General features: G+C 28.3%; 2 protein-coding genes and 1 long non-coding RNA gene across 5 annotated transcripts in view; 2 read left to right on the top strand and 1 right to left on the bottom strand.

The window, feature by feature from the left end:
• Nucleotides 1-2237: 2237 nt before the first annotated feature.
• LOC141538413 (uncharacterized) lies at nucleotides 2238-5594 on the top strand. 2 transcript variants are annotated; one of them, XM_074259850.1, is made up of 5 exons: nucleotides 2238-2979; nucleotides 3055-3408; nucleotides 3793-3893; nucleotides 3998-4033; nucleotides 4385-4583. In XM_074259850.1, the coding sequence occupies exons 1-5, from the start codon at nucleotides 2946-2948 to the stop codon at nucleotides 4427-4429; spliced, it is 570 nt and encodes a 189-aa protein (XP_074115951.1). In that variant the 5' UTR covers nucleotides 2238-2945; the 3' UTR covers nucleotides 4430-4583. The 2 variants fall into 2 exon arrangements, with proteins under 2 accessions (XP_074115951.1, XP_074115950.1); XM_074259849.1 differs by lacking the exons at nucleotides 2238-2979; nucleotides 3055-3408; nucleotides 3793-3893 and adding an exon at nucleotides 4661-5594 and having other exon boundaries at nucleotides 3902-4033; nucleotides 4385-4589.
• A 1765-nt stretch (nucleotides 5595-7359) lies between these two features.
• The window catches only part of LOC141538411 (protein qui-1), a 65111-nt gene continuing 44784 nt past the window's right edge, over nucleotides 7360-27686 (top strand). Inside the window, exon 1 of one of the 2 annotated variants that reach the window (XM_074259844.1) lies at nucleotides 7360-7962. The gene's annotated coding sequence lies outside the window, so the exon portion shown is untranslated. Of the gene's footprint in view, nucleotides 7963-13914; nucleotides 14216-27686 lie in introns of those variants that run through there. The other variant, XM_074259846.1, reaches the window with a different exon arrangement.
• On the bottom strand, nucleotides 13256-20842 carry LOC141538415 (uncharacterized). The gene is made up of 3 exons (XR_012481046.1): nucleotides 18790-20842; nucleotides 17591-18712; nucleotides 13256-13361 (listed from the first exon to the last, which is right to left on the bottom strand). It is a non-coding gene; the product is annotated as an uncharacterized LOC141538415 (long non-coding RNA).

The raw sequence follows: 27686 nt of genomic DNA, 5'->3' as shown, positions 1-27686 counted from the left end.
TGAATTAACAATTTGTGAATCTGCATTGGTTGTACCATGTATATCTTTTACCATTAAGCCATTTAGATTTTCCAATGAAAAGCATGAATGCGACCACAATGGTCCCAATGATTTTACTTTATCACTGACGTGTAATAGTATATGATTATTTATTGAACAGAATTTTAGATCATATAAATCTGGAAATAGTTTGACGAACAATTGTAAATTTTTTTTACTGGTACTTATCATCGTTTGAGTTATTACATTTGCGTTTAGCATCACAATAGAAGTTGCTAAAAGCATATAATGACTGAAATACTCAGGTGTCATTATATCTGATAAAATAGGAACCGAGTAATAAAAGAACCAATTTTTATATTCTGATGCTTTCCAAGTGGCAAAATTATCAATAGTATTGAATCGATGAACGAATCGTGGAACTTGGATATTTTTAAATTTGTCTTTAACTACATCAATTACTTGCCTGAGAGAAAATGGACTTGAACTATATTCTGCATCAAACTATAAATGCATTAATTTTTTTACATTGCCTTCGTAAATACAATGCATCGAGTCGATTGCATTACTAACAATAAAATTAGGCATGACTTTAGACAGAGCGCAAGGTCCTTTAACGCCTTTAATTACTTTTTTCAAAGCAACAGCTTTGTCTGCATAATGTAAGACACTTGTTAAACTACGTAGAGGTGCATTCGGTTGATATTTATAAATGTGAGTATGTCCACCTGTATTGAGCTTCAAAGTTTCACCGGGGTTTTTACAGTCAACACAACCATACTCGCCGTTAAATAACATCATGTTTAACACTGCAGCTTTCGCTGGAAGATCAGCCGTACCAGTCAGTAAAACAGCTTTAACAGTCCTCAATGCATTAAGATCGTGTATATAAAGCTGTTTTCCTTCATACAAACTTTGGAATTCCAAATAAAATTTATCTATATATAGATTATAGTCTGGCTTTACCAATCCAAACCACAGTCCAGCTAAGATTGTATTTTCTTTTAAGATTCTTTTGTGATAAGGTAATTCATTTATTCTTATATAAAAAGGAGTTAGGCTATATTTGGAAGATTTGAATGGTGATACTCCATCAATGTACCAGATAAGTGAAATGTTGCATGGACTCGCGAAAAATCCATTTCTCCAGTATTTTTGATATAAAGTACCATCGTAAATATCTTCAACAGAAGTATTACTTGTTTTCTGCCGATGAAAACGATATTGAAGCTGATCGAAAAAACCCGGTCGGCGAAATAGTTCTTGTAGCTGATCAAAAATAGATAATTGCAAGAAATATGCAACCTCCTTATGACCACGACTGCACTTTTCATCTTCAGTCATTAAATTATTAAGACAGTTAACGCAATAGTAATGTTTGAGTGGTTCAGTTTTGGACACATATTTATTAAAAATATGTAAATTATTTTTCTGTAAGCCTTCAGAGGGACAGTGGAATTTTACGATTTCCATGACATCAGAAATACATGACTGTGTCATGTTGTGTTTCAGTAGCAATGATAAAATCATCAAATTACTTTGTTCAACATTCATAACTGATCCTCTATAAAGTGGTATCAACAAACGATCCGCATCATTTATATTTTCTGCACCATCATTATTACTAATATTAGGATTGTCTCCAATATTGTCCAAAATCCTTGAATCTTCACTTTCTGCAGAGATCGAAGAATCGGCATTATTAGATGAATTATTTGGAGTAATTTCATTACTGCTATCATCAAAGGTCGAATTTTCTGATGATGAACTCTCGCTGGAATTCGATGGATTCGGACGGTCTGACGAATTATTTATATTTGATGTATCATTATCTAATTCAGGATTTGTGATCTGCAGAAAGTCTCCAGCAGTTTTGGTTTGTTCCAACTCGTAACTAAAAATTTAAGGAAAAAATTATGTCAAACAACATGCCAATAGGACTCCAAATGTTTGTTTTTTTTTACACCTACGAAAATGACATGCAATTAATAAATAAAATAACTTACAGTTTTTCGTGCTTATTTTCATCACTCTTTTCGACAGATTTCATGTACTTATATCTTGCTCCTTGACTTTGTTCTCTAAGTTGTTTTCTCATATTGAAAATTTATAATATTGCTATTTGTGTCATTGACTATTGTTGACAAAACAAGTGTCTGAAAAATTTCTCATTTTCATTTTATCAATAATAGCATTATAAATATTATTAATAAAAATTAAGATTATAACAGGCCGTACTTACCAAAATTGTTGTTTTTTAGAAAAAAATAATAAAATTATTTCATTCACCAAGGCTGCACTCTATCTTTGTTTTAGGTTATCTAATCTCAAGCGCTCCAAAATCTGGAGATAAATCTCCAATACTATGATATAACATTTTATATTTTATTTATTAATAATAACAAATTTTTTTATCGAATTCTTTTATTTAAATTAGTAATAAGTTGTATTAGTTAAAATGTTTTTTTTTTTTTTAAAGTTGTAAACTTTATAAAGTTGTGTTTATAAAGCTGACATAAATAGTCGATAAGCTAGTGAATATATTAAGCTGAGTTTTCTTATGTCTGCAATCGGTAAAGAAGATGGTACCCAATCATGCGGTCTTATTAAAAATTGACCAATAGCATTGAGCATTGCTCTCTCAGATGACCAATAGTGTAAGAGCATCATAATTGTGTCGACATTGTGCGTATAACGTCTACAATATACTACGCATAACATCTACAATATACTAAGCGTCGATTTTGTTCTCTACAACTCTTCATTTAATTTTATTTTCATTTGATACATTTGATAAAGATTTAAATCATGAGATTTGCTCTGATATATTGGATTTTGGACAAAAAGTCTGATGTAATAGCTATCTCGAAAATTCCTGCGCGTGATCGACACGAAGGAGCTCTCTAACCTCACTCGAATGGACGGATAAAACAACTAATGTAACTATGAAGCATTCAGCGAGAGTTTTGAAAATGGGTTGTAAGTATTATTGAAATTATTTTTATGTATAAAAACAGGTGATTAATTAAACAAAAATATTCTTTTTAATAAAAGGTAAGAGATCTGATTTAGAAAAATTAGCAGTTGATGATGTCGGTTGTATTATTGATCCAAAAATACAAAAATCATACACTAAAGATGTATTGGACAAAAAAAAGGAATTACAAAATAAAAAAACAAAAAAAACGAGTGCAGTTAGCCAAAAACAAAACCGTAGTGAATCCCTTCTAAAAAAAGCTTCGATTTTTAATAGCTTAAAAACTCAAAGTCCATCTGAATTAACTTCAGATGCGGTTGATCCTCTCCAAAATTGTACCAGATCATCTGATGGGGAATCAAGTAGTGAAGATGATAAGGAAGATAAAGAAAACGATACAATTGCTAATGAATTGGAAAGTCCACCTATATGTATGTAAACTTTCAGTAAATCTATTGAAGCTTAAAATATTTTATTAAAAACAATATAATTTTTGTTGGAAAAAAATCATTTTTGTTAATCAAAAAACGATTTTTGATGAAAAAAAAATTTTTGATGAAAAAGAAATAATTTTTGTTGAAAAACAATAATTTTTGTAGAAAAACAAAGTTTAATTGCTTAAAGCTTAATTGCTATAGTTTATTTATTTTGATATTAATAATTGAATTTTTTTTACTATTATAGTTTCTTGCTTTATTATTATTATAATCATAGTTATTAATGTTACCGTAATGATTATGTTTATAGATAATTTTATAAAATTACAATTTTATATTAAATTATTGCAAGCAAATATTTTTTTTTTTTAATTTTAGTGTCTCATGAATTCATGGATGGTATGAGACGTATAATGTGCTATTTTGAAGGTATTCACCAAAGACAAAATACATCAACAAATGAACTTCAGACAAATCAGGTATGAATAAAAGTCATTTGTAAGTAATTTGAAAATATTTTGCTATCGATTTATAGATCGTTATTACATAACTATGTTTAATAATTTATCAATGATATTTACAGGTCATTAAGTGCATTAATACAGCTAGTCCAAATAAGGTAATATTGACCTTAACTATTTAATATTTTTTCCAGTAATTACTTTTAATACACTGATAGAAAGATTCATTTGTTTAAAAAAATATTTGTTAATAGTTAACAAATAATTTATTAGAGACTACTTTTTAGTATTAAACAAATATTTCTTAGTATTTAAAATGATTTATTTGTATTTAATAAATCTGATATTCCTTTATTAAATATTAATAAATCTTTATAAATACTAAGAAATATTTATTAAGGACTAACAAGTGGTCTCTAATGAATGATTTGTTAAATATTAACAAATATTTTGAACTATAAACAAATCCTTCTATCAGTGTACCAACGCATTTCTTCCATTATTTACAGGTCGAAATTTTCGAAGGCTCAAATTGTTATATACGTAAAGAATGATTTGAATCTATTCTGCGCCGCCACGGAGAAAAAAAAGATTGGAAAAAAATTATTACGGAGATCTTAGTCGAATTATATGGAAATAATCTACAATTTTATTCAGCTAAAGGTTGTAAAGGATCTCTTGGAGTCTATTGGCGTCTAAGCGACGCGATTAAAGGTAGATATCGTAAAATTAAATTTATGACGTAAGATTATGATGATTTCATATTAATAAATTTATAATTTTAGATTTAATTAAAATAAAGTTTGCCATTCCTATCACATCAAAAATGTTTTCCAAACATATAAATAACGTTTGCTGTAACCGGAAGTTAAAATATAAAGGAGCGAGTCCTTCAACTTCGAGATCTTCTACAAAACGATCAATGACTACATCGAATAATTCTAATAAATTATCTAAACGACCCAAGAAATTGGAATTCTTCCAGCCAAATCACACTTCAACTCCATTTGATGAAACTATTTCTTCGGAGCTACCTGGAGCTAAAGATTTCTTTGCTCAATCACCTGCATCTAAGTCGTCAGATTATTCTACACAGTCGCCGTTACATGATCATCAGGTTAACTCTCCATCGCCATCGAGAATTGAATCTCCAGGTTACCGTCCTCAGCCACCTCCAACTACGACTTCGACCTATTTTACACAGCCACCCAGTAGTGAAAATCCAGGATACCGTCCTCAGCCACCTTCAACTACGACTTTGAGCTACTCTTCAGTACCAGCCAGAATTGAACATCAGAGTTATTTTTCTCAACCACTTGGAACTGCTGCTCTAAATTACTCTCCAATATCATCCAGTGTTAATACGATTCCAGTTTACTGTACTCAATCACCAAATGACTTACCTCCAGTTAATTGGCCAGCTGCACGAGGAAATGTGTACTGGCAAAATTATTCTGATAATACGCCGAACCAGCATCCGCACTCATATCAGAATCAAGATGAATCATCTAATGCTTCCAACATTTTTTCAACTTTTGAATATTTATAATAATTATTTTTTTAATTACTAATATTATTATTATTATTATTATTATTATAGCTGTGGTTAATAATTATTCCCATCATTAATTATATGTTACTAATTATAAGTATTTTTTAAATTTGCATTGTAACTGTTTAATTTTGTTTTATTCTGACTTTAATGTAACTTTTGTTGTCTTGAATCTGAATAAGATATATTTCAATTGAATTAATTTTGACTTAAATGAAACTTTTTTTAACTTAAATCTAATTAAAATGCATTTAAATCGACGTAATTTTGACTTAAATGTGGCTTTTTTTGTCTTAAATCGATCCTAACTAAGCTACAAAAAGTCAAATCTAAGTCAACTGTTATGGAAATTTTATACTGACTAAAAAAATTAACTTAGTTGAAATTTGAAGGATTTTGACTTAAATTTTAAGTCATAATTAAGATTTTTTTTCGACCCGGGTAGGCTGAACCGTAACTTTAAATAATAGCCAAAACTTTAAATGCGCTTTTCTCGAAACGATGTTTTCAAAGTCGGTGAATATTTCTCCGAAACGGCTTGACCGATTGACTTGAAATTTTCACAGGATCTTCTTAGATACTTTTGTCAGGTAATGATCGAAGGAATAAAGTTTCTGATAAAATTTTCGATTTTTTAAGTCACTTTAAAGTGTAAATTTTCGTGCAAAAAAAGATTTTTTTTGTTGGGAAGTCGCCGTTTTGTCTTAAATCAAAATTTTGACTATTTCTTCGATCATTACCTGTATTTATCTATCCTAAAAGTAATCCTTTTGGTTTTTTTTATTTCAAATAATTTGGATCAGAGATATCTTCCTCACCGCCAGACACCTTTTTGTAGAGGACCTTTAAGAGATTTTCTACAGGAACGACGGAACCCAATATTTTTATTAATAAAATATGAATTCTTAGAATACGTTGAATTCGCTAAATGTTCATATATTTTATGTATATATTCAATAAAAAGCGTCTCCAGGAAAAATGAACAAAAAAACACATTTTTTCGAACTTTGATTTCTTGAGCTAAAAAATAAAATTGTTGAAAATTTTCAAAAAGTTAATTTCTCTTCTTCTAAATAGATATGTATTTTTGGGAAATAAATAAATAAATAAAATAAAAATAAATTTGACAAAGCGATGGTTTATAATGCAATGGTTGATTTGTCTAGTGGTTTAATTGTCGTTCAGTTCAAATGTCGTCGATTGAACTGTCATTCAGTTGAAATGTGGTTGAATTGTCCGCGGTTTAGTTGATACAGAACTAATGCGTTATTACTTGAGTTTAGGAGTCCTAAAAGTCCAAAATTTTTTCGAAGTGATTTTATGCTTCCAATAAATTTTTAAATTTGTGATGATCCATTTAACACTTGAACGAACACTTTAAATTTCTAACTTTCCAGATTTTAAGGATAGATGACATATTTTTTTGAAAATTTTCAGAATAATTCTTCAATTTTACTACAATTTTAAACGTTTATTAAATGATTTAAGAAAAAAAAATTTATTTTTGCACAGCTGTAAATTTGTCTAGGAATTGATGGATAAAACATTTATTGGCCATTTTTGGGACAATTTAAGAACAATTTTAGGACATTTTTGGGACATTTCAAAAATATTTTTAGAACTTTTTAAAAATATTTTTAAGACAATTCTGACCTTTTTTAAAATGATTTTAAGAAAGACAATTTATTTTTGCACGGTTATAGATTTATCGTAAGATTATTGGATGAAAATTTTTTAGACAATTTTAGGACATTTTTGGGACAATTTTTTTTTTACACGGGAACTTCTATCAGACTTTTGAGCTTGGAGAGCTCAAAACTACATGAAAATTATATTTTTGAGCTCTTCGAGTTCAAAAACGTAATAAGCGCAATTTTTAGCGCTTAATTACGAAAGTTGCGGCAAGTTGCAGGGTCGGCCTTCAGGATCAACCGCTTTCCTAATTTTTTTTCTGTGTATGCATTTTCTGAATCTGCTTGACGAGCTGAGTCGAAATATAGCAAGATTTTTCAAAAGTTCCGATAAGGACCAACGCAATAGTCAGATTTCTATAAAATCGACTAATCTACTATCTTTACTTTTCACTAAATATTAAATCGATAAAAAATAAGTATGTTAAATAAAAGAAAAATTATAATAAAAATAATTTATTATGACTACCATGACGAAAATTATCCATAACAATATAGCGATATTTGTTCACTCTCTTATTTCTTGTCAATCTTTATGTTTGTTTGTCCATTTCCACGTCCACATATCGCCTTATCCTAATCCAGCATATAAGGAGGGATGAAAATGTAATGTAAGATATAATATTACACCTACAGATAAGCCCTTGAAGCGCATGCGTTCGAGTGGAGACGCGGGTTTGGTTTTGTTGTCAGTAGCTCCTGATACGAGCTTTAACAAAGTCGATGCGATATTGTACAATCATTTAAAAACGATTTTGGTCATATTCGTCATAAAATATATTATAAGTTGTGTTTATTTTCCTCATAAAATTTTTTCATCTATCAGCAAAATTACTCTCCAAATGTAAGTTTTTAAATTATCATTATTTTTATTTTAATCTGATAATTAAAAATTAATAATATTGTTTTTTGAATTACACTAATTCGACTAAAGCGACACGTTATAAATTATTGTCTTGTTAGTGAAAAATTAATCTATCAGCGGACAACTAATTCAATTAAATTAATTAATAACTGTCTGGATTATTGATTGATAAAATAATAATGAAATTATTAAATTGTTAAGTAATAATTGATGGAAAATATTTTTGCAATGAAAATACAATTTAGTAAATTTTCAAATTTTTATATTTTTGGAATTGTTAAAATAAAATTTTATGAATTAAAATAAAATTTTCTTTTGCAAATATTGTAACTCAAAAAAGTTATGCTTTAAAATTCAATTCCTTTTTTTTTACAAAGATACAAAAAAATTTAATATTTTGAAAAAATTTTAAACAAATTTTAAAAAACAAAAATTTGATTGTGATACTTTTTTTTTTTTTCGAATAATTTAATTTTTTGTAAACTAAAAACAAAAATTATTTTAAGATTTTTTTTATTTAAACTAAAAAATACTTAAAATTTAATCGAGTGAAACATCTAAAAGAGTAAATTTATTCTACAAATTATAAACTTTTGAAGCTTGGTTGATAAGTAAAAAAAACATGGTAGAAATGAATAAAACGTAAAGTTTCAAGGATTTAAACTCCGTGTAGGATCAACTTAAATAGCGCCTGGTAAAAAGCGTGTCACTTACGGCACATCAATTCAAATTTAACTACGAGGTTTATAATAGTAATTTACAAGTTCTAAACGAATTCTCCTACATTTTAAGATTTTGCTGAGAAAATTAAAAATATTCTTTGCTCTTTTTAACAGTGAAGGTGTATTTTTATAGCTAAACTTTTTTTTTCTTTTGTAGTGAGTTAAATTTCAGTTTTAGGAAGTATTAAGTCACTAATTTTGAATATGGGTCATATATAAAATTTCAACAATATATTTATTATTATCTACATTATTAAGAGAATGAGCAAAATTTTGTGGCCAGTGTATTTACGTGATAAAATGGATTTTTACGGTTGAATTTGGTATCGTTGGAAAAGTCTTGATCTGGAGTTGTGCCTTTTCATAGTTTCATATCATTCTCACCATTAGTCAGTTTATGATGATAATTATTTAGGCTGCATTCGAAAATGCTTTGTCTCTAGATACTTAATAAAGAAATGACCTTGTATCTTGTCAACTATTGACATTTTTTAAGATATAAGCTCATCCCGATGTTACACTCATCGAGACCTTTCATTAGAGTACCCACATGCATTTTTGATATATTTTTCATATATACATATATATATACATATATAAAAAATATATAAATATATGAAAAATTGATGTGGGTACTTAAATGAAAGCTCTTGATGAGTGTAACATCGGGATGAGCTTATATCTTTAAAAATGTTAATAATTAAGAAATGACCTTGTATTTTGAGAACTATTGTCTTTTTTAAAAATATAAGCTCATCCCGGTGTTTCACTCATCAAGACCTTTCATTTGAGTACCCACATCAATTTTTCATATATTTCATATATTTATATATATTATATATATTATATATATATATATATACGTATGAAAAATATATCAAAAATGCATGTGGGTACTCTAATGAAAGCTCTTGACGAGTGTGACATCGGGATGAGCTTATTTCTTTAAAAATGTCAATAGTTGAAAAAGTACAGTGCAATTTAACAAAAGTCATTATTTAATAAAGCAAAATTTTATTTATTTATATTTCACAAGTCACGGCAGTCATATAGTAACTGCAAGGCTAGTTATTATTATTAATTTTTTTTTATTTTTAAGGTTTGCATAAAGAGATAAAAATTAAAATATAGAAAGGATTAAAAAGTATTTGTATAAACTTCTTTAAACTCTCATATTTTAATTAGAGCAAATCAACGCGTATTGTGGTTAACTTGCAGAAAATATTAAATCATTGCAATAACAAGCGTAATGCGGGCAAAGTAGATCTGGTAATTGTCATAACACCGAATTAGTATAAAACTAACAAGATACTGTTATTGGAAGCATGCTTTGCTCTTAATATAGTCTAGTCTCAATTGAAAATAATCATGAATTTTAAATTGTGGTTAATTTACTGTGAGTTTAAATTATAATCTACATCAATTATTCCGTCTTATGTCTAATTTATATAAGTAATTAAGGTTAAAAAAATAGCTTATGCAATTCTAGATAATTTAATATCTATTTTGTGAGAGATACACTTCACAACAATATACAATGAGCACTCTATGAATTACGTATTTTTAGATTAAGGTGAAACTCGAGAAACAAACGGATCATTTGTTACACGAGACAATAAGTTAAAATTTCAAACAATGACGCTCTGACAAATGAATTTTTTTTTGTTTTTATTTTAGAAAATGAGATATTTGTTCGGTGGTTCGACTATTTGTCATTTATCAGAATTATTCAAATTTGTATTTGTATTATTCGATTTATGTTTGAACTATTCAAATTATTCAAATTGCGCGTATGTGATTCAATCTAGATATTACTCACGCTCTCTAGGTTTAACGCAAGTTCGTGGGTTTGTAAATGTGGTAGAGTTTTTTACATAACTAGCACAATTTTTTAAAATTGGTTACCCACTTCAATTTCGGTCGTTTTTGTGTCAAAAAAATTTTATTACTAATAAATAGAATCTAAAAAAAAAAAAAAAAACAATAATTTGGTATACAATTTACGGTCATTGTAACACAAAAATTAAGAGATTTTATTACGAAAAAAAAAAAAAAAAAAAAACTATTTTAGTAAATAATAAAAGTTTTAAAAATTATTCAAGAAAAATGTGAAAAATGTTTTAAATTTTAATTAACGAAATATTTACGTAGCATTTACTCTAGAGGCGTACAAAAATATTTATTGTATTTTCTCTGTTTAAGGATATTGATTCAATAAATTAAGAATGATAAAATTAGAATTCTTCTAAACAATTTTAATTTTTTTGTTTGTACACAAAAAAAATGAATTATTGGATCAAGTAAAATTTACTTAAACCAAGAAATATTTTTTAGTTTAAGAATTTTTCTACTCAAATCAAGAAGAAATTCTCCAAAATTATTTATTTGGTTTAAGTTAATTTTTTTTTTTGAATTGAGCCATTTTTTTTTTCAATTTGAGCCAAGAAAATATTTTTCTTCCTAATTATTTTTTTGAGCGAAAAAAAATTTTTTTTTGAAAAGAAATTTTACTTATTCCAACAAAATTAATTCTCTTGCTTTAAGAAATTCCTTTCTTGATCCAAAAAAATTTATTTAAGCCAAGAAAATCTTCTTGTTTTAAGAAAATTCAGCCTCTTGCTCCAAAAAATTTAGTTCTTGATAGAAGTAAATTTTCTTGTCTTGAGAAAATTTCTTTCTTGCTCCAAAACATTTAATATCTTGATAGAAGTAAATTTTCATCAATATTTTTTATTTATTTATTGAAGCAAACCCAACAGCTTATGCCATTAACAGGGGTTATAGCTACAGTATTTAGTATATAAAAAATTTGTATTGTTTAACACGATGATTTTTAAATAGTACAGTAATTTAATAGATAAATTGCTAAATGAGTAGACCATCGATTTGTTAGCAATTGCAACCCAAAAAAAATAAAAGTAATTGATAAAAATAAAAAGAAAAAAAATTGTTATTATTATTATTATTATTATTATTATAACAATTGTAACAATTGCACATAATTAACGCCATTAAGTTGATCATTTGCCAAGTGATTTTTATTGATTAACATGTTAAATGGGAAGATCAAATAATACTGAATCATTTTTTTCCATTCAATATGTATAATTGCACGCTAAAATAATATAAAATGGGTTGCAAATATTCAAGAGAAAAATTTTCTTAAGGTGAAAAAAATTTTTTTCAGTTGAAGTAGGTGGCGCTGCTTCCCTAAAGTATCTAAAAATCTTGATCAAATAAAAAAATTTATTGTATCAAGTATTTATGATAAATTGTCATAAAAGTATCCTCAAGTAGTCATAAAACTGTCATAAAAGTATCCTAAAATTGTCATGTGTCATAAAATTGACTTAAAAATGTCCTAAAATTTTCATAAAAGTATTTTAAAATTATCATAAAAGTGTCCTAAAATTGTCATAATATTATTTTTACATTTTCCATAAAAGTATCCTAAAATTGTCATAAAAGTACTTTTTACAATATTTTTTCTCTGAGTAATTGCGACAATATTTTGCTAAAATCGAAATTTCATTTCGGTTTGGTGTCATAAATTTGTCATAAAAATGTCCTAAATTGTGTCACATTTAAGATCCTAAGCTTATGACTCTTTTAGGACAATTTTTTTTTACACGGGATCTGTAATAATTACATTTGGTACTGTAATTTTTCCAGTTTTGATCGTGAAGCGCCACGTTGCATTATATATTGTAATTTTTCGAGTTTTCTTTTTTCCGTGTGATTTTTTATTTTCTTTATCCATATGTTTTTAGTTTCTTAAATTATTGTTTACTATAGATATTTTTTTAATTGATGATGACTCGAAAATTAGTCTGAAAAAAATATAACAATTTTATACCGTAAATTACAAATTGTCAAATTGTTTTCTGATTTGGCACTGTAAGTTCTTAACTACTGCTAATTATTGATTGAAGTAGTTACCCATCAATGAAGCTTATTATCATTAGCGATTAATGCCAATCGCTACTATTGAATTCGCAGCATGTAATTTTATCCTATTATCAAGATAATTTAAAAAAAAAAAACTTGCAGAAAATGAAACAGAATTACAAATAAATTACAATTGGTCTAATTGGAAATTCGAAAATAGTTTTTATTTGAACCACTAGAGAAATAATAATAATAGCAATGAATAATTTGAAAAGAGAATATGTTCCAATATTTACCGAAAAGCTTTTGTTTGCTACAAAAACAAATTTTCCCTTTTTTTTGGAAGCAAATAGCGTTTTTCATATGAATTATACATGAATTCTATTTAAAATTCTAATTAAAATCGAGGATCATTATTATTTATTTACTTTTTTTTTTCAATTCATTTGGCAAATAATTTTATTTTAATGGCAATAAAAATTTATTACACTTCCTTAGAGGAAATAAAAACGCATTATTGTTATTTTCAATAAATATTTTATTTTCTTTACGAAGCTACTTATTTTGCTCGGTACTAAATTTAAGTCAGATTGTTTATAATTCCAGCAAATCAATGGATCGTACAAATTGTTATTTATGGTGATCGTATTATAGTTGGTGTTTGATTGTCCCGAAAAGTGAGAAAATAGAAGGTAATAAGAAAGTGTTTGATAATATTGATTGTTTTGAGATAGACACTGTGTTCTTGTTCTCGATACCAGTATAATACTATAACAGATATTAAGAAAATCAGTTGACCGAGTAAGTCCATTGAACGCTGAAATGATAAATACAAACTACCACAATAGCAACAAAACTCTCCTTGGTTAAAAAAAATAATTCAACATGATTGATAATGTTCATTCTCCATTATATAAGGAATTTAGAAGTATTAAAAATATTCCGAAGTAAGGTACCGGCGGGTAATAAGGCCTAGCTAAGGAAGATTTTGAAAAAAATCAAAAATATTGCATTTAATTATTCCAATGTATCATTAATTTTTAAATTAATACATTAGCCATAAAATATAATGGAGTAATGGTAATTTTCACCATAAACAAACACAAAATTCAATTTTTTCAAAAACCTTGCGAATAGGCCTTATTTTACTACGGTAGGGTAATAAGGCCTAAGGGTTATACATACTGGAAATAGTTATACTATACTTGATAAAATTGGTATTAGAGATCAATCATCACTTAAATTGAGCAATAATACTTTTTAAGATGTTGATAAAAATTAGAACAATGATTTTAAATTATTAAATATAAAATTGTAAAAAATATTTACCATTTACTCAAATCGTTTTTTAGGAATTCTTCTGCGCTACTTTAGCATATGACGGATGATGAAATATAGAAGACAAGGAACGTTGTATCGGGACTCTATAAACTTGTAGCGACATTTCTATGCTAGACGCTTTTACTAGAGAAGTCTTTAGCGGAAGCGGTTATTTTAAATAACATTTCTATCACTTAGGCCTTATTACCCGCGAGTACCTTATACCGAAAAAATATTGTGTATTTATGTTGAATACGGCCTGTGTTAAAATGACACAAAGTTTGTGTCAAGGGATCATTCTGGTAAGTAATTTTAAAAAAAATTATTTTATTTTTCACTTTCCGAAAACATTAACACGTAGAGGAGAAGGGAATCACGGGGCAATTGAACTATTCGAATTAAAAAATCGAAAAAATTGAAAAAACGCTTCATGCTCTTAGAATTCGATTATAATATGTTAAACTCGGATATGATCAAAATTTGAAATCATTGCGATTGATAAATTTTGAAAAATTGAGATTTTTTTATTTTTATGTATGCACTGATAGAAAAACAATCTTGATTCGAGAAACTTTGCTTCTTCAAAATTTGAACTCTTAAAACTAGATATAGATATGTTTCTTTCAAGAATTTTTGTCTCTTGGTTCAAGATAAGCGATAATATTGATTCAAGATGTTACCGACTTGTGTTAAGAATGGCTTTTGTTTGATTCATTAATTTACTTATTTCCAAGAAATAATTTTTTTCGGTATAACAATTAAAGACTATTTAGTTTTTGAAATATACTTTGATGAATTATTTTAAGTTTTTTAAAGGATAATGTTATTTTGGTTGAAAAACTAAATGTATCGATTGAAGATAATATAGCTCTTAAGCCAAGAAAATCTAAATCAAGACAAGAAATTCTTAAAGCAAAATAATCATTTATCTTCCAAAATAAATTCTTAGATCAAAAAAATATCTCTTGAGTTAACATAAATTTTCTATCAGTGTGTAAATTTTTTTTTCGGCTGGTGACAAATTGTTTAATAATATTTCAGTTTTTGAATTAATTGATAAAGTTTGAATTGTAGTCGTTGTATATACTTATACTTTATAATCCTCAACTTTGTTTATAGTGATATGATAGTTTATTTATTTATTATTTACTATTAATTGTTATAAAATTATATGGGGTCAATTGAACCAGCAGTCCCGGGGAAGATTGAACCATACGGAGAAGCATGGGACATGCGCGCGCATCTTGACTCTACGTGAAAAAACTCAGGGAAATAACCTAACAATTTGATGAACTGAATTTATAATGAAAATTATTTTTAAATTAATTTTTAATTTATTTAATATAATATCTGTGCATTAAAACGGTGCAACATTAATATTAGCAAGTAACAATTAATATATTATTTATTAAAAGTTCGGGTTTTAGTTTTAAATATTATTGGTTCAATTGACCCCAAGCAATGGTTCAATTGCCCCCGAGCGGGGGTCAATTGAACCATTCGACGCGTTTGGATAAATTAATGATTTTTAAAAATTCACGTTGTTTATTGATTAATTTATGTATTGATAATGATAGTAGACATAATAAACGACCATTCCAAGAAAAAAAAATTATTATTTAGTTTTAATTCGAATAGTAAAAAATTACTAAAGTTGTTTTGGTTCAATTGACCCCGTTCTCCCGTATCTATTAGTATTGTGTTGATTGACTTAAGGGGTTAGGAATAGTCAGAGACACAAAAAAATGAAAATATTCAGTAATTTTTTTTTGCTATTAAATCATGTTATTTTACAAAAGTAATATATTTTTAATTTTAACCCATTCAACGAATAATACCAATGAAAATTTTCTTTATTTTTGAATTAAATGTTTATTCGAAAAACTCCATAAGTCACAAACTTATGGGGTTTCCTCAGTAAACGAGATTTGTATTGACCGATTGGTTAGGTCTTGAACACGAATTTAATATTTTTTAGTGTTGGTATATGTGATGGGCAATTCAAAGAACCGCAAAATGCAATAAACCCGATTTCGAAACAAACATGACATATGGGGTTTCTTAAATAAACGATTCAATTGTATTTATCTTTTTTCAAAATAGGAACAAACTGTGAGATTACTGTTGTTCTTAGGAGGAATTACTTCTCAAACATTCCAATTAAAATTCTTTTATTTAAATTATTCTTTCAAATAAAAAACATTGATTAAAAAAAGCAATAAATTTGAATAATAGTTAATTTTATGAAAAATACTTGTTCTATAAAATTTATAATTCAATTTTCTCTCAACCACGGTCAAAAATCTTTTTAAAATAAATCGCAATTGGAGAAGAAATGCTAAATATGGCAAAAAGAATATGTATTTTGTAATACTAATTCAACAGACTGCGGCATCAGGGAATGCATAATTTTGTATATGAAATGAGTTTTTTTTTAACACTTAGACGCTTAAATATTCATAAGTCCTTACATATGGAAAGGCTGTATCAAATATAGTACAAGATATATCACAACGTATTGGATTATTATGCAGATTATGTTTAAAAGAATCGTAATAATCATAATAAAAGCCATACAACTACCTATCATGCATTACTACGCTTTTTTGTTATCTCTTAACATTAAAATCGTGCAAAATATCATTTTCAATAAAAATTACATTTTTTTCATATTGTTAGAAGAGAAAAAAATGAAACTTTTTATGTGCAATAAAATATTACAAAATCACTAAGTACCCATAAAATTCAACAATGATCAAGTAAAGTGATTTTCATCGCAGAATAAAATTTTTTGAGATAAAAAAACCCCGCGTTTTTTATTAGATCGTGAATTTTTTAATGCCGAAAAGATACAAGCTTGCAGAAATATAACAGAATTTCCTTGGATAGAATATCTCTTAGATAGATAAATGGTCTTGAAACTTCTTGAGAGGACTTGAATTTTTATGGGATTATTTAATGCTTTCTTCTACATGGAAATAAGCCTGTAGCACCGGAAGAATGTGCACACGATTCTCGAAATATCTTAAGAACCAATCGATCGATCCAAACCCAGTTTGTGGGATTTAAAAAGGTTTATTGAAACTTGAGTCTGATTGGATGTTAAAGTCAATCGGTTTAGTCGCTTCCAAGTTCGGCTCTTTTAAAACATGAAAACTTAAAAATTTCCTCTTGTTTTTTCAGTAATGTTGCATTTTTGAATTAAAGTACACAATTTAACTTGTTTTTTTTTTTTTTTTTTTTTTTTTTTTTATATATATTTTTTCTAAACACAAGTTGAATTTTCCGTTTAGAATGTGAACTCTTTCTTATAGATCAAATTTTTTACGAAATCAAAAAAAAAATGGTAATCAATTTTTCAAAATTTTGCAGTTCCAATTTTTCACAAAACAAAAAATTTTTTTCGGCTACTAACGATTTCAAAGCGATAATAGATTATTATTTTTATACCTACAGCCAGAATTATTAGTGACATTTAATTTCAAGCATAAATATTTACACATAAGAATATTGCAATTATCTTTCTGATCACAAATTTTGAAGCTTATGTGTTCCTCGGTTGATAAAAAATTTATAAGAAATTAAATAAAATTTTTTTTGAGTAAGTAAAAAAAAACTTTTTACAAAAAAAAGTGTAGTGCTGTCTATTAAAAATACACAATATTTGCATTGCTTACATTTTATGCGCAAGTGTAATTTCGAGTATCAAGCTAATTAATCAAATAAAAATGGATACTCAGAAAGAAAAATTTCTTGACTGGAGAACAAAATTCTTGGCTCAAGAAAATTTTCGGATGCCTGAAGGAGTTATATCCACTTGTAAGTTCGAAAAAAAGTGTTTTTTTGTTCATTTTTTCTGGAGAAGCTTTTTATTGAATATATACATAAAATATAGGAACATTTAGCGAATTTAACGTACTCTAAGAATTCATATTTTATTGATAACAATATTGAGTTCCGTCGTTCCTGTAGAAGATCTCCTGAAGGTCCTCCACAAAAAGGTGTCTGGTGGTGAGGAAGATATCTCTGATCCAAATTATTTGAAATAAAAAAAAACCAAAAGGATTACTTTTAGGATTGATAAATACAGGTGATGATCGAAGAAATAGTCAAAATTTTGATTTTAGACAAAATGGCGGCTTCCCAACAAAAAAAATCTTTTTTTGCACGAAAATTTACACTTTAAAGTGACTTGAAAAATCGAAATTTTTATCAGAAACTTTATTCCTTCGATCATTACCTGACAAAAGTATCCAAGAAGATCCTGTGAAAATTTCAAGTCAATCGGTCAAGCCGTTTTGGAGAAATATTCCTCACCGACTTTGAAAACATCGTTTCGAGAAAAACGCATTTAAAGTTTTGGCTATTATTTAAAATTACGGTTCTGCCTACTTTCAAACGCTCGGAGACGTCTTTACAAATACACTCATTACTTCGAAACTATTTACCGAATTACTTTGAAATTTACAGACAATATTCTCGAATATATATACATTCAAAATATGCAAAAAAAAAATTTCGATTTTTCAAAATTACAAGTGGATATAACCCCTTAAAAGAGCTCAAGCTGTAACAAAAAAAATACCTTTGAAAAATAAAATATATGATGATTAACAGTATAAAAACCAAATAAGCATAAAAAAAAACTTTTTATCGATTTCATCGCACATCATACATGATTGCCATCATCGAACTCGGCATATTTGGAGAGCCAATAAAACACTTATTGTTTGTTCGGTCAACATATAGATGATCGTCTATTTTCTTCTTTCCATTCCTTTCCATTAGACAAATTGATTCTATAATCACAAAGAAAAAGAACTATTCATGTTGCCTTGATTTGCCTACTTGCGTTTTATGACGTTATGTTTCATACCATCATTTATACTAATTTAATAATTCTGACACTTGCAGAATATATTTGACTTTTAATCTGTGTTACAACACGTGGTACATATATATTCCGTTCCTTTACGGTAAACATAGCGGAAATCTTTATTTCTATTTGTCTTGACAGAGAAAAAATGAGTAATGGCCGATTTTATTGAACAATTTTTCCTCTTATATATTTATTGTTATTTATTATTATTATTGTCATATACACCTCTCTATACATACGGATCAATTATATAAATCTCCTAGATTTATTTCTTTATTGCACGCCTTATACTGCGAAGCAGGCAGTGTGTTACGGCAAATTTTTTTTATCCATAAAAAGATCATAGATTTTTTCTTGTTTCATTTTAGTATCACATTTATTGTTTAATTTTTTAAATACATAAAAATCTCCAAAATATCTTTATAATATTTTCTCAATAAGTATTCTAAAGTTAGAATTTTGTAAAAATTGGTGGATAGCGAAAATGATGATAATACAAAAAATAAATAAAACAAATCAAGTTAAAATTAAAGTTCTAGGTAAAAATAACGAGAATGTATTCATTTTAGAGGGATTCATTGTTTTATTTAGTGTTCGAGGAGTTTCTTTGTTTTCTTTATCTTTTACTTAACTTATTTTTCTAAGTTTCTTTTTCATCCCTTTTTTTCTATCTTCTTATTTTTATTTCACCCTTAACCATAATAGTGACCTTCAACTTGCCAGTAAAGCGCCTAAGGCGAAATTCCTTTTATATGAGTATGGGTGTGGCTCAATCTCGATTTAGAAACGGGGGCATATATGTCAAGAATAATAATCTCCTCATACAAAAATGAACAATAGCACTTGAATTTTTTTTAAATTGTTACAATTTTTTTAATTTTTTCGCTTCTTACTCAACTTTTATTATTATCATCTGCTCTAAATTTAATCACCACTATCAAATTAATTTTTTTTTATAATTGATATTTTTTAACAATGAGTGACATTAATAAAATCTCCAGAAAAAAATAAGTCGATCGAATTTATATATCACAGTATATAAGTATCCGAACAAAAACAGTTTCACTGTAAAAAAATCGTGCCAAGTCCACGTTCATAAGACTATTAAGAAAAAAAAATTTTATTTCTTTACAAAAAGATATCAAATAAAAAAATAAAAAATCCAAGTAACCGATATGGTTGTATATGATTTTCGAAAATTAAAAAAAAATTTTTGTAAATTTAAAAATTAAAAGAAACAATTTTGGAACGTATTTAGTGTGCGTAGTTACGAAATATTTCACTTTTTATGAAATTCCTAAATTGTATCTACTAGGACACTTAAAAAAAATTGAAGTACACAATAACGCACACCAAGTACGTTCCAAAATTGTTTCTTTTAATTTTTAAATTTACAAAAATTTTTTTTTAATTTTCGAAAATCATATACAACCATATCGGTTACTTGGATTTTTTATTTGTTTATTTGATATCTTTTTGTAAAGAAATAAAATTTTTTTTTCTTAATAGTCTTATGAACGTGGACTTGGCACGATTTTTTTACAGTGAAACTGTTTTTGTTCGGATTTCAGTTTTTTTTTGTAATTATAATAAAAATTGACAATTTTAATTTAATACATTTCCGGTGGCAAACTATCCCCTTTAAGCTATAGTTCATGTAAAAGTTATTCTTGCGCCGCCTGGCGTGTGTAATTGCAAGCTGTCAAATATCTTTTTTTCACTGTAGTTTCCCATCTATTATAAGATTAGCATGCATCGTTATATTATTTAGTCTCTGGCCGTCCGCTTTTTACATAAGAAAAAAGTTAAAATCTAAAAATCTGGGTCGCTATAGTTTGTGCTGATTATTTTTAATAATTTTAAATAGAAATTATAAAGATAATTGATAATAATCAAGTAATACGCGTAATAAAAAGCATGAACTACTATTATAAAATATCATATAAAAAAAAAATCAAATTAAATTTGAAAAAAAACTTGTAACCTCAAAAAACGATTCTGCTTACGGTATATACACACTCGGTAGTCTGGCTTGAGAACGGAACTTGGCGTCAGATTCTACCGAATCTGTTGATATAATTACGTTTGAAGTTATACAGCTATATCTAAAAAGAAATATTTTAGCATAGTAATATATTAGTAGATATAATGGCCTCAATAATTATAACTAAAAATTTTCAGAGCAAATTTACGACAAATAAGCCAAATTTGAACTTTTTTTTTTAATTGAAAAAAAAAAAAATTAGGAGGAAAAGCTGGTACAAAATCGGAATGGCGGGGTTAAATTCAGTATAGATTGAAGTTTTTTTTGAGACAAAAAAATTGAAAATCGGAGGTGTCAAACTTCGAAAAAATGACGATTTTATTAAAAAAACTGAAATATCTCGTAAATAGAGATATCTGGGATTTTTTTTATTTTTTTTTTTTTTTAGAAATTACGTTTAAAAATAAACATTTTGAAAAAAAAAAAAAAAAAAAAAGAACGGTATAAAAGGTCAATTTCTAAAAAAGTTACAGCTATTTGAAAAAAAAAAGAACCGTTTTTATGAAAAATTTATAACTTTCTTTGGAGTGGCTAAGAAAATCTGAAAAAATTCTGAAAACCCTTTTTCATAGGGTAGAAAAAGATAAAAAATTTTCAGCAAAATCGAAGAGGGTTGGGCTCAAACCTGGGTGATTTGGGATGGAATGCCCCATAATCTATATCTACATAGGAGACTTTCTATAGATATAGTCACTGATCACGATTTCTCTGGAACTATAAGACCTAGAGACTTGAAATTTGGCAGGAATATTCCTTTCGCCGAGTGGAGGTCAGCTAAGAACGGATTTTACAAAATTCCACCCACAAGGAGGGTTGCGGGGGCGTTAACAATGAAAAATTCCCGTTTTTAAACTATAGCTCCTATATTCTGTAAGAGATGTAGAAAAAGTCTATGAGCAAATTTTACGATAGCTCATCTCACAGGGGTTTGCGAAGGTGGATGCTAACATTAAAAATTTTTAATTTCCAAGCGATTGCTTCTATAGACTCCAAATTCTCATTTCAAATTTTTTTCTTCATGTCAATTATTATTCATTTTTGAAAAAAAGCCACGCAAACATTATAATGATTACACATTATAAATTACAATAAATATTAGCTGGAATAATTACATGGATAAAAGGTATATGCTAATTCGATGAAATTTGAAATTTGTGAAAGTCAAAACAATACTCTAATTAAATTTCAAGTTTAGATCTAAAAATACAATTCTATAAAATGCCCAGCGAAGCGGGCGGGTAACAGCTAGTAGTATATATACTATTGAAAATAAATCTCTCACAATGCATCATAGTCTTTTGATTGTAAGCTAAAATCCAGTGAAACCACTAAAAATTCTATCTACCCAAACCTTACATTCCCAGTAGCGAACTCGTTTACGTCTTAAAACTCAACTATTGCGCGTTGAGAGTGCTTCACCCACCTTAAAAACTTTTGCTAATGCACCTCGTTAAATCCTATCTATGGCGCATAGATACTCACCCGGTTAAAATGCTTCTGCAGAAAACAATAACGATCAACAAGTAAAGGTATTTCGGGTCAACAAACTTGCTATATTAAGCGAAAATCCAGATGTAGTTTTTAATTACTCTGTCAAAAGTTGGCTTTGCAATGTTCACATATGCTTCTGACTTAAAGCTGTTCAATTACTCGACTAAATGTCAGTACATAGTGCATTAGCTCGAGCTTTTTACACAGAACTCCATTAAATATCTCTACCTAAATCAACTACAATTATAATAACTCAATTATATTAAATAAATTAAATTCTATTGATAGCACCGACAATCGCTACAGCTGCTATACACTAGCTTCTAGGTTAGCGTCTCCCCTCTTCTCAGCGGCGTCATTACCCAGAGCACGCAACGCCCTGTATGGATCAATCGGAGCAATTAAAGTTAAATGTAGATGTAGATGGCATTAGATGGGATGTTTTCTGTTGAGTTTGACTCCATCAGTGGAAATAACATTAATTCTAATGGTAGTACCATTCAAAAAGGGACAACAGAGATATATGTTCTTGTGCGGTATGTGAATTGTGTGCTAGTTTGTGTATCATGGACCATGTTATACTGTTCGTTATGCATTTGAGTTATTTATGATCCCGATCCCTAGTGAGTGCTTTTTTTATTTTAGTTAATTAACTGATTTAATCAGTTGTAACATTTGATTCGGTTGAAAGTTTTGGGTAGCTCTTGTATCGACGTTTTAAGTGCAAGCTCAATTTACGGTCAAGCAGCAGAAAATTACACATTTAATCATTTGGAACAGAACTAAAGAACGGATTGTGACATCAGGTGGAAAATGTTATCGGATCTAGATATAATCAGATTCAAATATTGGCAGGATTCAATTTTACGTGGAAAGATGTATCTTATTGTGTACCCGCACGGAAAAATACATTTCTCACAAAAATTAAGCGAGCAATAAAAGTTGCATCGCATAAATTCGAATATTTTTCTGCTCTGCGGTCCGGCATTGCAATGTTTTATACTAAAAATTACGATTTTTCAATAGTAATTTTAAATATATTTTTCTTGCTCCACCCGCCGAATGTACGGTCATTCTGGACGCATTTCACTCCAGAACGAGCGACTTTGTATGGCCTGCGCGAATTGCAGCGCTCTCTGTCGGGCTACGTGATTTTCGGGCCGGTAGTACAGCAATCTCGATACTAACATAACAGCATTCAGTTTCGTGCCAGAGTTTGTGTATAAAAACATAACTTCAAAATATAATTCTTACAAAAAATAATACAACAGCATAACAATAAATAAAATATAAAATACACGTAAAATATAACAATATATATAAAATATACATCAAGAATTTATCAAATTTTTCTTTAAATTATATTACCGTTCTTCGTAAAGTACAATTTTCATCAGTTTTTGATGCGCGCTCCGATCAGCAAAACCTCGGCTTCGCCTCGGTTTTCCAAAAGTCCGGCGCGCCCCCTCCCCTCCCCGACGTTTGCAAAGTCCTCGTTTTTGAAAAATACGCAGGTACTGTATTATAATTAATTACTATAACCTAGTTTTTATAATAAAATTGAGACAAATGATAATAGTAATCCTTTTTGTTATGCATTAACCTTATTATTGAACGTAATTTCGGCGGAGGATCAAAAAAAATAGTATACGACCCACAGCCAAAAAGTTGGATTTCCTGGCTTAGGGACATAATATTCTATTTCTTTGCATGTAAGTAGTTGAAATAAAGATGTGATTATACACGATAGTATTCGTTTACAATAGTAATAGATTATAGCTGTTGCCCGCCCGCTTCGCTCGGCACTTTATAGAATTTTTTTTTGACTCAAGAAATTTCACTTATTCCAACAAAATTAATTCTTTTGCTTTAAGAAATACGTATATTGATCCAAAAAAAATTTATTTAAGTCAAGAAAATCTTCTTGTTTTGAGAAAATTCAGCCTCTTGCTCCAAAAAATTTAGTTCTTAATAGAAGTAAATTTTCTTGTCTTGAGAAAATTTTTCTCTTGCTCAAAAAAATTAAATATCTCGATAGAAGTAAATTTTTATCAATATTTTTATTGATTAACATGTCAAATGGGAAGATCAAATAATATTGAATCATTTTTTTTTTATTCAATATGTATAATTGCATGCTAAAATAATATAAAATGGGTATCAAATATTCAAGAGAAAAATTTTCTCAAGGTGAGAAAATTTTTTCTCAGCTGAAGTAGTTAGCGCTGCTTCCCTAAAGTATCTAAGAATTTTGATCAAATATAAAAATTTATTGTATCAAGTATCTATAATAATTTGAATTAAGAAAAAATTACTTCCACCTTATTAAATACTAGCTGTTGTCCGCCCGCTCCGCTGGGCACTTTATAGAATTGTAGTTTTAGATCTGGACTTGAAATTCAATTGGAGTATTATTTTGACTTGCACAGGTTCTACATCCCATCGAATCGGAAGTAGAATTTATTGCAATCCGTATTGAGATGATCTCTATATGACAAATAAAAGATCCTTACCAAATTTGCAGCTTTTTGAAGCTATATTTTAAAAATTAAGATTTTTTATTGTTAACACCCACCCCCGCGATCTTTATTGGAGGTGATTCGGTGTAAAATCCGTTCTTAGATCATTTTTGTATCACATGTAGATGACTTCTATTAAATTTGGAGTCTGTAGGAGCTATAGCTTGGAAATTAAAAATTTTCATTGTTAATACCTACCCCCGCAACCCTCTGTGGGGTGAGATATCGTAAAATTCATTGATAGATTATTTCTACATCTCTTACAGAAGATTCCTACCAAATTTGAAGTCGATAGGAGCTATAGTTTGAAAACGGGAATTTTTCATTGTTAACGCCCCCGCAACCCCTCTTGTGGGTGGAATTTCGTAAAATTCGTTCTTAGCTGACCTCTACTCGGCGAAAGGAATATTCCTGCCAAATTTCAAGTCTCTAGGTCTTATAGTTCCAGAGATATCGTGATGAGTGACTATATCTATAGAAAGTCTCCTATACATATATAGATTTACATTAATTAAATTCAGTTACAGGTGAAAAAAGAAAATAAAAATAAAAATTAATGATAATTAATAATAAACAAAATACAGCGTCAGCGCAAACAAAAATACATAAATTTATCAAAAGCGGTCGAGAAATTTAATATAATTAATGAACTACTGCAAAGATATTTATAAAATAAAAACATTTTTGCATGTATTAAATGCGAAGGCAAAGATATCTGTATAATAAAATTGAAATGAAATGCATGTAAAGCCAATTTATTCGCAACATGCTTGGTCGAATGTATTATGAGCATGAAAATATATGTAATGCTATATTGAGGCGCGCGCTTGTACGCACACATTATTTCTAGTGTACACATAAATAGTACAAAAAAAAAATTATTACTGAATTTATCTTAATTTTTTTTTCAATTGATGGCTAATGGTATCGATTTTTTAAGTCTTTATGAAGGGGTTTACGCAATGACTTCTCAACAAATCAATTTTTCAACTCAATTAATTTTCAATCTCCTTATCTGTCTTATAACACAAAAATTTTTGACACTAAGTTTTTGACGCAATGATACAAAATTTTTTACTAACTTTTTTTTTACCTTTTTTTGGGGATATGTTTTCAATTTGTTATCAATCAATCAATCTAAAATCTCACATCAATTTCTTTGGCTTTAAAAACTGCATTACATACCATCAAGAAGATCAAAATGAAAGGAAGCACTGATAGAAAAACAATCTTGATTCAAGAAACTTTTTTTCTCCAAAATTTGAATTCTTGAAACTAGATATAGATATATTTCTTTCAAGAATTTTTGTCTCTTGGTTCAAGATAGGCGATAACATTGATTCAAGATGTTACCAACTTTTGTTAAGAATGGCTTTTTTTTTTGAGTCATTAATTTACTTATTTCCCAGAAATAATTTTTTTTCGGTATAACAATTAAAGACTATTTAGTTTTTGAAATATACTTTGATGAATTATTTTAAGTTTTTTAAAGGATAATGTTATTTTGGTTGAAAAACTAAATGTATCGATTGAAGATAATATAGCTCTTAAGCCAAGAAAATCTAAATCAAGACAAGAAATTCTTAAAGCAAAATAATCATTTGTCTTCCAAAATAAATTCTTAAATCAAGAAAATATCTCTTGAGTCAACATAAATTTTCTATCAATGTACATTCAAAAGATATCGCATTTTGAAACTTTTAAATAAAAAAAAGGCTTTTTAAAATAAATGTCAGATATTTGAGCTTGCAGAATTTCGAAATCAACAAATTGGTGAACTTTCGATCATTTTAACCTCGAAAATAGCGTAAAGTTTCAAGAGGTCTGCAAGGTCAATCAGTTTTCAGATTTCTTTATTAAACAAAGTTTTGAAGCGTAACCTTTCGAATTCCCAAACAATCTTGATAGTCCAAAGTAAGAAAGCGGTTGTTGACCTCCATTTTTCTTCATTCCAAAAAAAGAATGCTAATAGGCAATAGTTCATTTTTCTTAATAAAAATTAACCTCCCTCCTATCAACGTAAAATTAATATCCCCGCAGTTGAAGAGATAAAAGAGTTTCCCTTCATTTTTCGTTGTAATAACAGCGATATTGCGGACAAATGGCATCACATAACGTTATTTATAAGTAATAAGTTATAGCACCGGGGTTGAATACCCGATAGCTTAACTCGAGCTCTTGGGGGTGCGTTCTTACGTTGGAATTCACTACGAAAGACATGACTGAATAATACGGCGATCGAATATTCAGTTTCAGAGCTTCTGGTCTCTGGAACAGAGAGCCAGGTTAGTCGGTGAACTTTTGACCCAGCTGCGCCTGTCTCTCGTGAAACGACCTTTTGCGCACAATTACGACTTCACTATCTCAAAATTATTACCCTTATAAAAAATGTACGTAAGTTTCTTTTTTTTTTTTAGTGCACACTATCCTATTCATTTAGCTCCGTCGCATCAAAATATATATAACTTGTTTCATTATTTCACTTTTTCCGCTCCTTTGTCATCATCATTGCAATACATTTTTTGCTGTTGCCTCCTTACCCAGATACCCAGTTGAGAATAACAACATCCAGGTAGTATTTTTGTCCTTTATCTTGTTAACCACTGTGTTGATGTTGATGCAATCGATACATACTATTAATAGCCCTGGATGATAATCAAATAAATTATAACTAATTGAGAAGTTCGGAGATAAAAGTTGTTAAAAAAATTTCCTAGTTTCATCCGAATATGCTGCTTCATGGTCCATTAAACGAATTATATACTAAATAGAATTGATTGGTTTATGAAAATAGATATTTATGTCATAAGGTCGTGAAGTGGCGGTTTTCTGACAGCGAC

The sequence above is a fragment of the Cotesia typhae genome, unplaced genomic scaffold (assembly GCF_013202065.1).
Source record: "Cotesia typhae breed Kobodo isofemale line unplaced genomic scaffold, CoteBio_Ctyphae contig_20, whole genome shotgun sequence".
Classification (NCBI taxonomy): domain Eukaryota; kingdom Metazoa; phylum Arthropoda; class Insecta; order Hymenoptera; family Braconidae; genus Cotesia; species Cotesia typhae.
This window is presented reverse-complemented; position numbering and strand designations above follow the sequence as displayed.

What these genes read in the sequence shown, in the direction of transcription:
- LOC141538413 (XM_074259849.1), top strand. Translation starts at nt 4,702, where the DNA reads ATGTTTTCCAAACATATAAATAACGTTTGCTGTAACCGGAAGTTAAAA.